Here is a 13,731-nt window from a genome sequence, read left to right as displayed (position 1 = left end):
CCTTGAGTTAAAGCAAATGTTTCTGCCAAATCATAATCACGAGAATGGGAAGGACATACAGACGTACGTGTGCACAGTCAATCAACCTGAAAATGTGACGCATCCACGCGGAGTGTTAAAAACCGAGGGCTGGTCCTTCAGTTTGCTCAGCCCTCTTCAGTGTGAGGAGAAGTGTGAGCTAACATTTCAAGACAGCGCAGAGTTGACAGGGACGGACATCTGCTGCACAGACCTCTCACAGACTTTGGATTCTCACCGGTCCTGCACTCATGGTGCTCGCTGGCTTCCTCCTTCTGCTCGTCCTCACAGGACAGGTCTCTCCTGACCTCACAGGTAAGCTTTCGAGGACACAGTTTCTGAAAATAGGTGTTACTTTATTTTTCAGATGTTATGCTTCATGCTGTAAGCACCTCTATTGTTTTTGGAGAGAGGAGGACAGATATCTCAAAAACTGGACAAATTAACTAAAAACTCTCTGCATGGCTACATACCAACGGAGATTGAGTGAGAAATTAGTTTTGATTATTGTCTTATTAGTTTATATACACTCAGCTGCCAGTTTATTAGGTACACCTCACTAAAACTAATGTAGTCTGATATGAAGGGTCCTGCAGTAAATCCTGCCTTCATGAAGGATGTTTCTGTTGAAACAGTCTCAGGAGGGAATATGTCTTCATGACTTACTTTCCTTTGGTGAATCCTCTCAATCTGACATGAATTTAATGTGATCACATTTGTCAAGAAAATACGTAATTCAGAGATAACTTGTGCTAACAGCTTTCTAAATTGCTGCAGCTAAATCAGGTTTTCAGATGCAGCTCTGAGTACTGCTGGTCATGATTTTATTAATATGCATTTTGCTGATTATATAGCAGCTGAGTCTCAAGCGGAGCTAATCCACACGCCTGCCAACACCCTTTGTGGGACCACAATCACTGCATGTTACTGCAGATGTTTCTGAGATGGATTGATATGAATTACTGTGATATATTATTAATGTTAAAAAGTAAGACAAAGAGCCTGTTAATGTTGTTAACGTGCTTACAGTGACGATGCTAACAGCCAATATCTACTGTGTTCAACATCTCAGTTTGGCATTCCAACATTTAGATAATTAGGATGAATTCAGAAGCAGTGGACACATGCAATTATTTTAACTATGAGATACGAGTAGCTGAGGGAGTTTAACTCAAATGTAAGTGCTCTGAAATTCTAATTTAGAGGCAAAATTAAGAGCATAATAATCTGCATTACATTTCCCCATTTCTTTCCTTTTGAGAGTAAACGCTCTGGTAGATAATGTGTCTTGATGTTCTTGCTGCAGACGGGGAGATCTCCAACGGTAATTGCAGTTATCGGGATCTTTTAAAGCACTTGAAGATAAAAGATAATAAACTGTTCTCCATGACTCGGCCTGTTACTCACTACGATAATCACACGGAGGTAATCCTGGACGTACTCATCTACGCCATTCTAGATGTGGTAAGTGGTTGTTTATAATCATAGATTAAAAATGTTGTTTCTTTTTCATCTCTGTGTTTGTCTGTTTCCCCTGATGGAAACTTGGGAGTAAATGATTGGTTTTTGGTGTTTACAGCGCCCCCATGTGGCCATTTAAGCATTATTAATACTATTTGCACTGTGCTCTGTGGGACCTTTCAGCTTTAGATGTGAACTGAAGTGCTGTTTGTTTAGTCATCACCTGGTGTGCATATGAACCCTGATTTTAGCAAACTCGTGACGTGTTAATTTGGAAAGATTTTCACACACATTTCTCTGTCCGTAGAAAGAGAAGGAACAGAAATTTGTTTCATATGTTTGGATCGATATGGTGAGTTTTCTCTGAGGAAGAAAGATTTTTGATTCAAAGAATCTCAACCACTCACTCTTCTTGCACACTGAAATTTCTATTGTTTAAATGCATTTTTCTCCTTCCTTTCCTCTGCAGTTTTGGAGTGATTTTTACATTTCTTGGGATCCGGATCAATTCTGTGGTATTCAAAACATTACTCTTCCTACTGATGCATTGTGGAACCCAGATCTTACAATTGAAGAGATGTAAGTTTTAATGAATGTACATGCAACACACAGTTCAAAACCAAATTCAGTTTTAAAAACATGGCACTTTAAACATGTTAAACAGTCAACAAATCATAGTAATTGTAATTATTTTGTAAGCACAGAATATCAGAGTCGGTCCTCCTCTGACTCAAGGGTTGGCTATTCAATCCCGGCCTTGCTTGAGCCAGACCCTGAACCCCAAATTGCTCCTGCTGCCTTGCCATCAGTGTGTGAGTGAATGGTTGAATGGGTGGAAAGGCAGTTGTGAAGCCCTTTGGACAGAAGCGCTTTACAAATGCAGTCCATCGTGTAACATAACGTGGGAACAAGCAGATGTTGAGACATCAAGGCTTTGTCCGTTTTGACTCGCAACAAATGTCACCAGCCATCTTTTGGCCAGAGATATTGCAGTTATACATCTGCGTTGTAGTTAACTGCATGCTTTCAGTGTTGTGTTATATAGTATAATAGATTATGCATTATGTGAAATTAAAGCACGTGTGTGTATGTGTGTGTGTTCTCCCACAGGACAGAGAAGGATAAGGCCGCTAAGGCTCTTTATCTCATCGCTTACAGCAGCAGTAAAATCTTACTTAGGAATGACATGGTGGTGATCAGCACCTGTCGGATGCAAGTTTACAAATTTCCCTTTGACGTTCAGAGCTGCAACCTGTCGTTCAAGTCTGTCGTACACTCCAGTGAGCACCTACCTGTTGTGTTTTAAAAGTTCCTATAAGTACCTTATGTGTTCTTTCATGAATTCTACATTTCTTTTTGTTAACCCGCCAGGAAACCTCACACTTTTATTTTTATCTCCCACCACAGTGAATGAAATACAGTTTGTTCAGTTCAGTAACTCTTCAAGGACCGCCGCGTGGTCTCGATCCATGATGCAGACCCAGTCTGAGTGGCTGTTCGATGACATGATAGTTTCCACCACAACGGTCAACAACTTTGGCATCCTTCAGAGCATGATGGTTTGCACTGTAAGTATCTCTGGATACAGACATATTTCCGGAGACACGAAGAAGTAGAAAGTAAACATCCTCTGTGTGTTTTAAGTAAGAAAAAGTTATTTAGTGAAGTACTTCCATGAGGGGCCCTATTCTGTGACGATAAACTCGACAACAGTCAGGGGTTTGAGGGTTGTACCAACCATTTCACACTGGTACCACTCCACCACCACCTCCACCAACTCCAGCTCCCTTTTCAGCAGAGTAGTGATGTTCCACATCTCTAGAGCCACAGAGGGTTGTAGCACAGCACCCTTCATCCAGGTTTTGGGCTCACAAGGCAGCTGCCCCATGTCACACCTTTAGACTCAGCTCCCCCGACAGGACTGGCACCTGGAGCAGGACATCTTCATACGTGTCCTGTTCCAGGTGAGGTCGGTCCATCTCAAAGTCACTGATTCTCAAAGGTGTTTGAAGTGCTCTTAGTCAGACTCCTCATCTGCTACTGTTTCCCTCAGGTGACCCTATAGGAGTTATTACCCCTGACAACCAAACTCTCAGGGTCATGGAGGTATGCAAACCCCTCGCCAACTTAGAGAGGCAATTCTCAGGGTGGTGCTTTCACCAATGACATTAATGTTTTTTTTTTTAATGCTGATTTAATTGCATCTACTGGTTGGAGAGTGTGGGCGGCTGTGGTTCAGGAAGTAGAGTGGTTGTCCATTTAATCCCTGGCCCCTGCAGTCGACATCTTAAAGCATCCTCGGGCAAGATGCTGAACCCCAAATTGCTTCCGACGCTGTGTCATTAGGGTGTGAATGCTTTTTGCTCATAATGAGCAGGTGGCACCTTGCCACCGGTGTGTGAATGGGTGAGCGAATGGATGAATGGTGGCTTGTAAAATCCCTTTTGCTTCCTCTGTCATCACCACTGTAGGTGTGTCCAGGTAGGGAAGGTAGGGATTACCTTCTTGTTGCAACATGAGTTGCACCCTACGTACCTCTAACACTTGCAGTTAGCCTTTGTTAAACGTCATAGTCAACCACTTGACCCTTGAACATCATTTCACAGATCATCATGAAGAGGCGGTCCGTCCTCTACGTTGTCAACTTCATGCTGCCCATCCTATTGTTCCTCAGTCTGGACTTGGCCTCCTTCCTGATCTCAGACACTGGTGGCGAAAAGCTTAGCTTCAAGGTCACAGTGCTGCTTGCTGTCACTGTGATGCAGCTTATTCTGAATGAAATTCTGCCGGCATCCTCAGATCGGATTCCACTTGTAGGTAAAGAAGCTCAGTCTTGTCTTTGTGCTCTTAATGCAAGCAGGAGCAGTACATAGTGACTCAAAGTGTGGTTATTTGTCCGTATTAATGAAGCTGCCACCCCCCTTTAGCGCTCTACTGTGTTGGGATTTTTGGTCTGATGTTGCTGAGCCTCCTGGAGACGATTTTGGTGATGTATCTGATCGAGAAAGACTCTGCATCCCAAGACAACAAGGAAGACGAAAACCACAGCCTGAGTGAGGACTGTGGGGACTGTGGGGACAAACAAGACAAAGTCAGCATCCATAACTGGTTTAGAGGTGAGATTCATGACAACAAATACAGATATTTGTATATATATTATGATCTCAAAAGATATGTTTTGTCTAATGCCTCTTTACAGACATTAATAAACAGATTCACTGCCCCTGTCCCTGTGATGTGTCATCTGGTGAAACATCATCTGAACTGCTGCCAGTGGCCAGAGAGGTAAGGATTATTTTAAAATAACTCAAATTATCTGCTCCTTCCATGCACAGCAGGAGGTAGAAAACGCATCCACACCTTATCATCATCATCAGCATCACAACTGAGCGGGCATGGTGGACGTTAGAATGACTGATAATTACTGTGTTGGAGATGATTGGTTCAAGAAAAAAGTTGTGGATGGTTCAGTGACACCAAAATCTGGATTTTTTCATTAAATCTTACTTTAACCACATTGTATTGAACCACTTTTTCAGGGTAGCAGCAGCCAACTGACAGAGGGGCCCAACGCTTCTGGAAAGCCCTCAGATGAACCGAGGGATGCGGCAAAAACACCTGCTTCTAAGAAAGAAAGAGAGCCTGGCTATTGGACCAGAGTGGCTCAAATAATCAACAAAGTCTTCTTCACTGTGTATATCGTAGGTGCCAGTCTGTTCCTAAGCTCTCTGTTTATGAGTTGGAGAAGAGAAGACTAATGACAGCACTAAAGGATGAAACATACTGTGTGATGGAGTTGGCATGTTTCACATAGTGGTTCACATGTTGTATTGTAGATTAATTTAGTTTATATAGGAAGGGACAGTAGAAATCAATAAAATGCATGGTAAAAATGCCAGAATCAGCCAAGACGCAATTTTTCAGCTGTAGTCCCTGGAAAGGTGTTAAAAGGGCTTCATAAATCCATCCAAGCAAAAACAAAGAAGAGCATGCAGTTTAAAAACTGGAGAAGGACACATTCAAGCATAATCCACCAATACAGACATTTTGAAAACATGAAGCATGCAGGTGTTAGCACAATTACACGTTGTCCTACGTGAAAATATATTTACTATGCAATATTACAATACAGCAGATTCTGATATGGGCAAACCTTATGATACACCCAAAAACATATTCAAACATATTCAATTAAAAATTTTAGATATGAAATATTTAAAAAATGAAGCATGCAATCAAGTACAAGCACATTCATATCATACTTGCCATCCCTTGTGCAAAGGCGCAAACATGGCTAAAAAAGGATTTATCAAAATTAATACAGCAGAGGCCGAGATTTTCTGACTTTTATTCTTTTTTCATAGTATGCATCAACCCCCCTTCAGGCTTTCTATCAAGAATTTGCAGTGTCCAAGTCTGATGATGCCACTTGACTAATGTTCTCTGACTCCTCCAGAGCCACAGAAGTCAGTGTACAGCTGTTGTAACAGGCTGCGTAGGGGACCACTTGGGACCACTTCCTGTGAGAAGTGAATTGATTTTGATGTGTGAAATTGGTCCAGTGTCCCTTTAACAACACATCTATGTTATACAGAAGATATAAAATGTATTTTTTTTATGTATTCAGTTGCATCATGTTGGCTTTCTGTGGTGTTCACAACTCGTATCTGCATCACTCTGTTTTATGTATTTACAATCAAATAACCAGATATCTGTTTTCTAAACTGGCTCTGAAGAGATGTACCAGTCTTTCTAATGCAGAAATAAACAATAAGAACAAAACCTTTTCTCTCAGTTTGTATATTCATGTGTGTGAGAGAGTGAACCAGAACCTAAAGTGTTCCTGAGGAGAGCTGCGGAGTCGGTTCTCTGTGGGTTCATCACTAAGAACGACCACTTTCATAAGAGGTCTCAAGATCCATTATTAATATATCAATACTGATTAGAGCCACATTAAATAAATCCTCAGTGGAGGATATGCAGCTGAGCCAGAATGCTCGTATCGCTTTTATGGTTTTGAAGTGATGAATCACAGAGAATGAGATTATACAGTGCTCTCTGTGGCTCCTCAAAGGCGTCCATGGACCTGCACAAACAAAAAGCGACCAAAGTGTTTTAACCCAGTGTTAACAAATCATAAATTTGCCTCACAGGCTGTACGATCAGCACAGCATAGCACAGCATACGACAGCTGCGATTCTTAAAACCTCAATTCAAACAACGAAGAACACCTCCAATAAAACCTTTAATGGAGAAACAATGTGGAAGAAATCTGAAGAAGAGCAACAGTGGAGGGATCCATCTTCCAAGACAGACACACATACAAAAGGTGTCATATGGACAGAACAGACCAACGCACAATTAAAGTATGTGTTGACACTGATGATGGGCAAAACATGGAGAGTGCTGGAGAAGTAGCGCTGGAGGAGTGTCGGCCATCCTGGCCTCATTCAACCTGAGCTGCGTTCACAAGCAGCTCTGTTACAGGCATTGTAATTGCAGTACCCTTTCCGTGCGCTGTGCCCTCCCGTGCTGCAGGTGGCGCTGTTCGCTCCGACGTCACCGCGCTGTCGTTCAATCAGTGACGTGGATTTTCATTGAGGCAGTCAGTGCTGCCAGAAACACAGACTTATCACCGTCTCACAGCTTTTCCACTAACTTTCCTCACATTTAGAAGTTGGACCGCTTATTTTCATTCCTTCGTTTGTCACACTTGAACACAGTTTTGTCGCAGCTTCCCTAACAGGTGAGCGGTTCGAGGAAAACGTGAACGTTAGAGGGGTTTCCTGGTCTCTGCTAGTCCAAACTCTGTGATTTCAAACTGTTAAAACTGCTTCAGAATGCGCTCCTGTGCTTTATGTCAACATTGACTCCGCAGTGTGTTTCCTCTCAGACTCCAGAATGAGTAAAAACAGCAAAGTGTTGAACCTGAAGGATAAAATCAGCGGTAATGAAATGGACCTGAGCCTGTGTAACCTCACCGAGGTGCCCGTCAGAGAGCTGGTAAGTTACTCACCGTCTGTGTGTGTGTGGAAATGAAACCTTCAGGACATTAAATGTACTTTATATGAACGTACTGTGACTGTGGGCATAAGACTGCGGTTGGTTTCTTTGTGAAAATGCTTATTAACTGTACATTTAGAGCTGATACCGAACTGAGCCATGCTGTCATTCACAGGCTTCATTCACCAAAGCAACTGTTCTGGACTTGTCTTGCAACAACATCACCTCCCTGCCTGTAAGTACAAGCAGTCACTCTGCACTGAAACACACCATTTCACCGCTGACATCTATGTTCCCTTGGCCCCTTAAAATGAAGCAGTGTGACCCCTCAACGCTCACTTTGGCCTCAGTGTGGATGTGAGCAGTTCAGCCATGGAGAGGTTTACCTCTGAGTGATTAGTTTTAAGGACTTTTCGAGGCCTGAAGAGGCAAAAGTGTACAGATAACATCAGGAAAAGAAATCTGACGCCAGTTCTTGTCTTTTCAAGGTCTTTCATAGCCCCTCATATTGACATGGGACCCCCCAGACCTCAAACTGCCTTCAATGTGCTAGATATTTCAATCAAAAGATAATTTCATCATTTAAATTTCATAACCTAAAGACGTAAGACTTTATATCACATTTTTTAAACAAACAATAGATAAATGGCAACAGTAAGTAAGGGATTTTTTAAAATCTTTAAATTGTAATCGGTTTTCCAAATAAAGGTATGCAGCTACTTCCTGTTGCTTCATGGCAAAGCCTGTAAACCTCTTAATGTTCCTGCACAGTGGAAAATAAGATGTTGAGACAGAGGCTGTTTTAAGTCGAAGCTTTGGTCCTCCTCGTGTTTTCCATTTTGAGGAATTTGGTCAAAAATGCACATGTTGTTAAAGACTCTCCATTTAAAACACTAAATCGAGGGGATTTAGCTTAAATGAAGTAAAGATTAATTGAATTTAAGGTCATTTTGTGCATCTTTGAAGAGAGACCCGTCCTCTGCTGCTCCTCTGATGTTTCTCTTACTTTCCCCTGTTAAAGGGTTCCTTTGTGAGGTTTTCTTTATGTGAATCAAGAGTCTGATCATGGAGTGTGTTGTATAAATAAAAGTGACTTAGGGTGAAATATTCTGTATTCGTACGGGTCTTAGCTCTGACACTCGGCCTGCTGACCTTAAACTTTACCTGTAGATTTTCCAAAGTTTTCAGTTTCACTCACAAACTAAGAACGCTGAGACTTAAGTTGTTTTTTCTTTGGCTCGGCTTCTTTCATGCAGCCAGAGTTCTGCAACCTGACCCACCTGGTGAAGGTGGATCTGAGTAAAAACCAGCTGACCGCTCTGCCAGATGACCTGGGGAACCTGACCAACCTTCAACATCTGGACCTGTACAACAACAAGCTGAACGTCCTGCCTGTCAGCTTCTCGCAGCTCAGGGTTGGTGCCAGACACGAGCTCTGTTTGCTCATGTTACGTTTGTCTTTTCTTCTTCTACTCACATATAGCTGCAGCGTCAATGTGTGTAATGTCAAGACTGATGATGCCTGTTGTCTATTTGGTGCTGGGTCTTGCTGCAGTGTTAAACCCTGGACTGTCACCTGTTACCTGCTGGTGAAACTGTGGTTGTCTGCTGTCTCCTGAAGTGCATGAGAGCCTGTTGTTTTGTTAAAGAAACTGATTGACATCTCAGTGCTCTTTCTTTCTTGCTGAGAGTTAGATGAGGAGATTGTTGCCACTCTTAAACCAGCAGCCAGGTAGCTTAGCTTAGCTTAACTTAGCATAAAGATGGAAGCCTGGGAAACAGCCCGGGTCTGTCCGAAGGTGAAACATCAGCCGACCAGCACCTATAAAGCTCACTAATCAATACATTATATCTCATCGTTCATCATTCTTTATGAAAAAAAAAAACTGTTAATTTGTGAGCTTTAGAGGTTTTTTGGAACATCTGTAGAGCTTGGCTGACAGTTTACAGTCTTTATGCTCAGCTAAGCTAACTGGCAGCAGCTTCAGTTTCATGTTTTTGTACTCGTGCCAGCCTTCACAGATATATTTGAGTACTCTGCATGTGAGTTGTAAGAAATTGACATCAGCGCCGACTCAGTGTAGTTAAACATCATATCCTTTCTTATCTGATGTGTGAGGTGGCCTCGCCGGCCCTGTTTTGATCTCTGACAGCATTTTTTTTAACTCAGTCTTTGTGTCTTTGCTCTCAGAGTCTGAAGTGGTTGGATCTGAAGGATAACCCGCTGGAGGCCGGCCTGGCCAAGGCAGCAGGAGACTGTCTGGATGAGAAGCAGTGCAAACAGTGTGCGTCCAAGGTGAGAGAGAGAAGAATGAGTGACAGCAGATCAATAACGCAGTCTACAGTGTCGACAGCTGAAGGTCATTTTCTTCCAGGTTCTGCAGCACATGAGGGCGATGCAGGATGAGGTCGATCGTGCACGAGAGAAACGGCTCATGAGGGAGAAAGGTGGGTGTCAGGACATCTTTTTATTTGAGCTTCAGAATCATTTCTGTTAGGGATTATTGATCCACTGCATGTTGATCAATGGGCTGGATATCAAACCTTAGTACTGTTTGGTACAGTGCTGACCAAAATGTGTGTGTGGCACAGAGTGTAGAAGGCTGTCACTGAGCGAAAGCTGGAATCGAATGTCTGCTCAGAGTCTTGCTTTTTTACCCTGATTTAAATCAAAGCAAAGCTGAAACTCAGGTATCACATCATACTTGCCCTATGGATCAAAGTGTGTAATACAGTGCCAGTCAGTAATGCCCAGCTCCTCTACTGAAGTAGAAGTACCAGTAAATCAATGTGAAACTACATTCAAAATTCTTTCAAAGTAATCAGTACTGAAGTGTAGTGAAGTAGAAATACTAAAGTAAAATATCTCAGAATTGGTCTTATGTGCAGTATTTGAGTAAATGTATGCTGCAGTTCAGCTTGGAGACTACACATTGGGCACCTGGATGTAGTCCAATCCTGGTCTGCCAGTGTCCTGCAGACAGACAGAGGCAGGTTTTATTCAGTCACTGTGAAGCTTGAGACATAAAACACTGTCCCAGCGTCTGTGATCCTGTCTCTGCAGGGAGCGCCGTCACAGACACGCTGACATCTGATTATGTTTTCTTTATGTTGGTATTCATTCAGCCTAAATTTAATGGTGCCAAACTGCCAAAATGTTATCAAATATACCTCTGTCCAGTTCAGCCTGCATCTCCTCCAACATGTTCTTCTTCATCCCTCAATCAGAGCTCGAGAGGAAGAAGGAGGCAAAACAGAGGGAGCGGGAGGCCAGAGAGAAGGAGGCTCGCAAGCGGGAGAAGGCGGAGGAGAAGGAGAAGAGGAGGAAAGAGTACAACGCTCAGATGGCGGCCGTGGCTGCACGGGAACAACAGAAGAAGAAGAGCGAGGAGAAGAAGAAAAAGAACGGACAGACAGCAGGTGGGACGAAAGGCCTCTTAAAGGGATAGTTCACACAAGTTAAACTTCCACTGATACAATACACTGAAAACCTGCTGAGTTTAGAAAGACAATCCATCACAGTCAACATTTAGTAGCTTTATTACATTAAAAGACATTATTATTATTATGATTATTATTATTATTATTATTATTAGTCACCATTGAATTAATTAAGCATTTGTGCAGGGAAGGAAGGAAACTAAAAGTCTGTACAAAAACCTCCACCAAAATAAAGCAAACACTTAAAATAAATAAGAGAAAAAGAAAAAACACATAAATAGAACAATTATGTCTCAGTCCAGTCAACACTGTCATTGTGAAATGAAACAGTAAACAGAGGTGATGACTGATGTATGCAAGTTATTACTGAAATAACTGATACTGAAAAACTGATGTTTTTCTTTCATCTCAGGACCTTTTTTCTGTACTTGATTAGTGTAGCTGATTATATGTAGTGTACAAAGTAAAAAACCAAGGTTTAGTTCTTTAAAAGTTTGTTTTCAGTGTTTTAGGAGTCGCTCTGATGTCATTTCCTTTTGCTTCATCTCAGCAGATAAAAAGGTCGTCGTGGAATCGGCGCCTAAACCTCGACGTTCTCTCATTGGCCTGATGTTCAAGCTCCTCGTCCTGCTGCTGCTGGGATTGGCCGGAGTCGCCGCCGCCTGCCGCCTGACCGACCTGCAGAAGGAAGCCGTGTGTGTGCCGGTCAACGTCGCGGTGGACGACGGCCTATCCTGGGCCAGGGAGCAGGAGGGCGTGGTCAGACAGCTGGTGCAGAACCTGTCGTCCGCGGCGAAGGAGTTTCTCGAATCCACGCAAGCGTCTAAGAACTAAAGTAGCGTCTGCCTCCATCGGCTCCCAGAGCTGCAGGTTCCCCACTCCCACCTGCATGTCCTGGATTTTTTGTTTTTTAATATTAAGAAATCATGAATCTCATTGAAAATGGGCGACCCTGCATCCCCTCACCCTGTTGGAGGTGCTGGGAGGTGAAGTCTGTACAGATGGACGAAAGGTGGACAGATGTGTTAAAATCATCTTAAATTCCTATGGAATTGTTGTCACTCTTGTACCCTCTTTGTACTACAGCCTGTTTTTTTTTAAAAAAGTAAAGCATCGTCTCAAACGCCTCCCCGTCCGCCATGTTTTGCTCTGTGCACAGAGCCCACAGCTGCTTTGTGTTCGGGCGCGTCGCACGGCGCGTGGGTCGAGTTTGAGAGGTGCTGGGTGAAATGTCAGGTGGCCCTGTCTGTGCTGCACGGGAGCGTCGGGTCACATGCTAACTGCCAGTCAGAGTCGTGCATCAGCCAGTGTGAGCATGTGCAGTGAAGGCAGAGTGAATGTACAACTCGCTCGTCTGTGGCCTCTTTGTAGTCTAACATCAGTCGATCCAGCTAAATCTCACACCGCCTGGCAGGCAAACTAGAGCCCAGCTAATGCATGAGAGGATTTTTATCTCATACAGAAGGATATCAGGCTATCAGCAGAAATGTCAAAGGTATGTTTGAGGGCATTTAGAAACAGTGTTGTCATCCACCAAAATGGACAAAATGTTAATTGATTTACAAATATACTTTTTTTTTAAGCCTGAAATGCTGATATCTGTATGGGCCTCAAACATGCAGCATCAGTCTGGCTCTAATTTCCACTGCACAACCTGTATTAAAAGGACCATACCAATAGTTTGGCCTGTGTTAACCCTTTCTTAGACATCCTGTCTACATCACAGATATCCTTTTTACAAATCATGCTGTTTTGTTTTGGACCTTTGGATGCATTTCACCTGCTACGCTCACTGCTTTCCATTAATTTCTGTGCAGTCTAGAAAAGTCACCCGCAGACTGTTGAAACTGAAGATGTGTAACGGCAAACAGTAAATGTGCAGTGTCGCGTTAGAGTGAAATCACTGTCATGAAAAAATGCAGTGCACACATTTCAACTAAAGTCTGCACTTTAATGTTTTAAAGTCATTCTGCACAGACAACATGGAAAGCAGTGAAGAGTAGGAAGCAGCAGAGTTTGCAGAAAGGTTAGCTGTAATATAAATACATGTTTGGGTGTTAAAGGGGTATTACTTGTACAAACAGTGGTATGATCCTTTTTGAAGTGGTTACAGGTGTTAACATCACAATCCTTAAATCTGCTGAATCAGGACCAAATGTTGACACTGAACTCGCGGTCCAAACTCTGAAATGCCTTTCTTCCTGCGATCATATGTAAAGTGAACTATAGAAATAATTTTTTTTTTTTTTTTTTTCAGTTCAACTGGTGACTTTTGAAAGGCAACATATTCTCATTCGTTGGGGCGTCTTCATGCAAAAAGCTGCCTTTGCTGCTGTGGTTGTTGTGCGGCTTCGTCCATGCTCAAACGTCGTCAGCATCAATAAATGGCTATGCACTGCAAGAAACGTCTGAACGTCGTGTTTATGGAACAGAAGCTGAAAGATTTGGCGCTCAAAATGGATGAATGACCACGATGCTTTTTCAGTACTACAGCTTTAATTTCGTCTTAACACAGAAGAATGAGTTACAGCTTAAAAGTGGGGAAAATGTTATTCAAACAAAGGAATATTAAATGATTAAACAGTAAGAAAACAACAAAATATCTGAACAGGCGTCCACTGTAAACTGTCCCGATGTTTGAGAAAAACAAATACTGAAGTTCAACAAGCAGCACTATGAAGTAGAATGGTTGTACTGAAATGATGGACACCACTCTCATATCTGTCCTTTAAATGTGAAGCTACCGCCAGCAGCTGGTTAGCTTAGCATAAAGTTGGGAAACAGCTAGCCTAGCCCGCTAAAGGCTGT

At 42.6% G+C, this 13,731-nt stretch overlaps 2 protein-coding genes across 3 annotated transcripts; both read left to right on the top strand.

Moving 5' to 3' along the window:
- The first annotated feature begins 1,299 nt into the window (after positions 1 to 1,299).
- Positions 1,300 to 13,705, top strand: LOC143338862 (5-hydroxytryptamine receptor 3A-like). The gene is made up of 9 exons (XM_076759700.1): positions 1,300 to 1,482; positions 1,787 to 1,831; positions 1,949 to 2,058; positions 2,590 to 2,773; positions 2,901 to 3,047; positions 4,086 to 4,296; positions 4,407 to 4,595; positions 4,679 to 4,764; positions 12,650 to 13,705. Exons 1-9 carry the CDS (start codon positions 1,300 to 1,302, stop codon positions 12,743 to 12,745), a joined length of 1,251 nt encoding a protein of 416 aa, XP_076615815.1. The 3' UTR covers positions 12,746 to 13,705.
- On the top strand, positions 7,076 to 12,650 carry lrrc59 (leucine rich repeat containing 59). 2 transcript variants are annotated; one of them, XM_076759697.1, is made up of 8 exons: positions 7,076 to 7,225; positions 7,373 to 7,482; positions 7,658 to 7,717; positions 8,739 to 8,897; positions 9,674 to 9,778; positions 9,858 to 9,930; positions 10,711 to 10,902; positions 11,474 to 12,650. In XM_076759697.1, exons 2-8 carry the CDS (start codon positions 7,381 to 7,383, stop codon positions 11,755 to 11,757), a joined length of 975 nt encoding a protein of 324 aa, XP_076615812.1. In that variant the 5' UTR covers positions 7,076 to 7,225; positions 7,373 to 7,380; the 3' UTR covers positions 11,758 to 12,650. The 2 variants fall into 2 exon arrangements, with proteins under 2 accessions (XP_076615812.1, XP_076615813.1); XM_076759698.1 differs by having other exon boundaries at positions 7,095 to 7,225; positions 11,477 to 12,650.
- Positions 13,706 to 13,731: the final 26 nt, after the last annotated feature.

Source organism: Chaetodon auriga, chromosome 20 (genome assembly GCF_051107435.1).
Source record: "Chaetodon auriga isolate fChaAug3 chromosome 20, fChaAug3.hap1, whole genome shotgun sequence".
NCBI classification, from domain to species: Eukaryota; Metazoa; Chordata; class Actinopteri; order Chaetodontiformes; family Chaetodontidae; genus Chaetodon; species Chaetodon auriga.
Note: the sequence above shows the minus strand (reverse complement) of the source record. Positions and strands in the feature narration are given on the sequence as shown.

What these genes read in the sequence shown, in the direction of transcription:
- LOC143338862 (XM_076759700.1), top strand. Translation starts at nt 1,300, where the DNA reads ATGTGTCTTGATGTTCTTGCTGCAGACGGGGAGATCTCCAACGGTAAT. An exon ending in AGAGCATGATGGTTTGCACT is followed by an intron (nt 3,048 to 4,085) that starts GTAAGTATCTCT and finishes ATCATTTCACAG; the next exon opens with ATCATCATGAAGAGGCGGTC. An exon ending in AGATCGGATTCCACTTGTAG is followed by an intron (nt 4,297 to 4,406) that starts GTAAAGAAGCTC and finishes ACCCCCCTTTAG; the next exon opens with CGCTCTACTGTGTTGGGATT.
- lrrc59 (XM_076759697.1), top strand. Translation starts at nt 7,381, where the DNA reads ATGAGTAAAAACAGCAAAGTGTTGAACCTGAAGGATAAAATCAGCGGT. An exon ending in GCAAACAGTGTGCGTCCAAG is followed by an intron (nt 9,779 to 9,857) that starts GTGAGAGAGAGA and finishes ATTTTCTTCCAG; the next exon opens with GTTCTGCAGCACATGAGGGC. An exon ending in AAAGAACGGACAGACAGCAG is followed by an intron (nt 10,903 to 11,473) that starts GTGGGACGAAAG and finishes GCTTCATCTCAG; the next exon opens with CAGATAAAAAGGTCGTCGTG.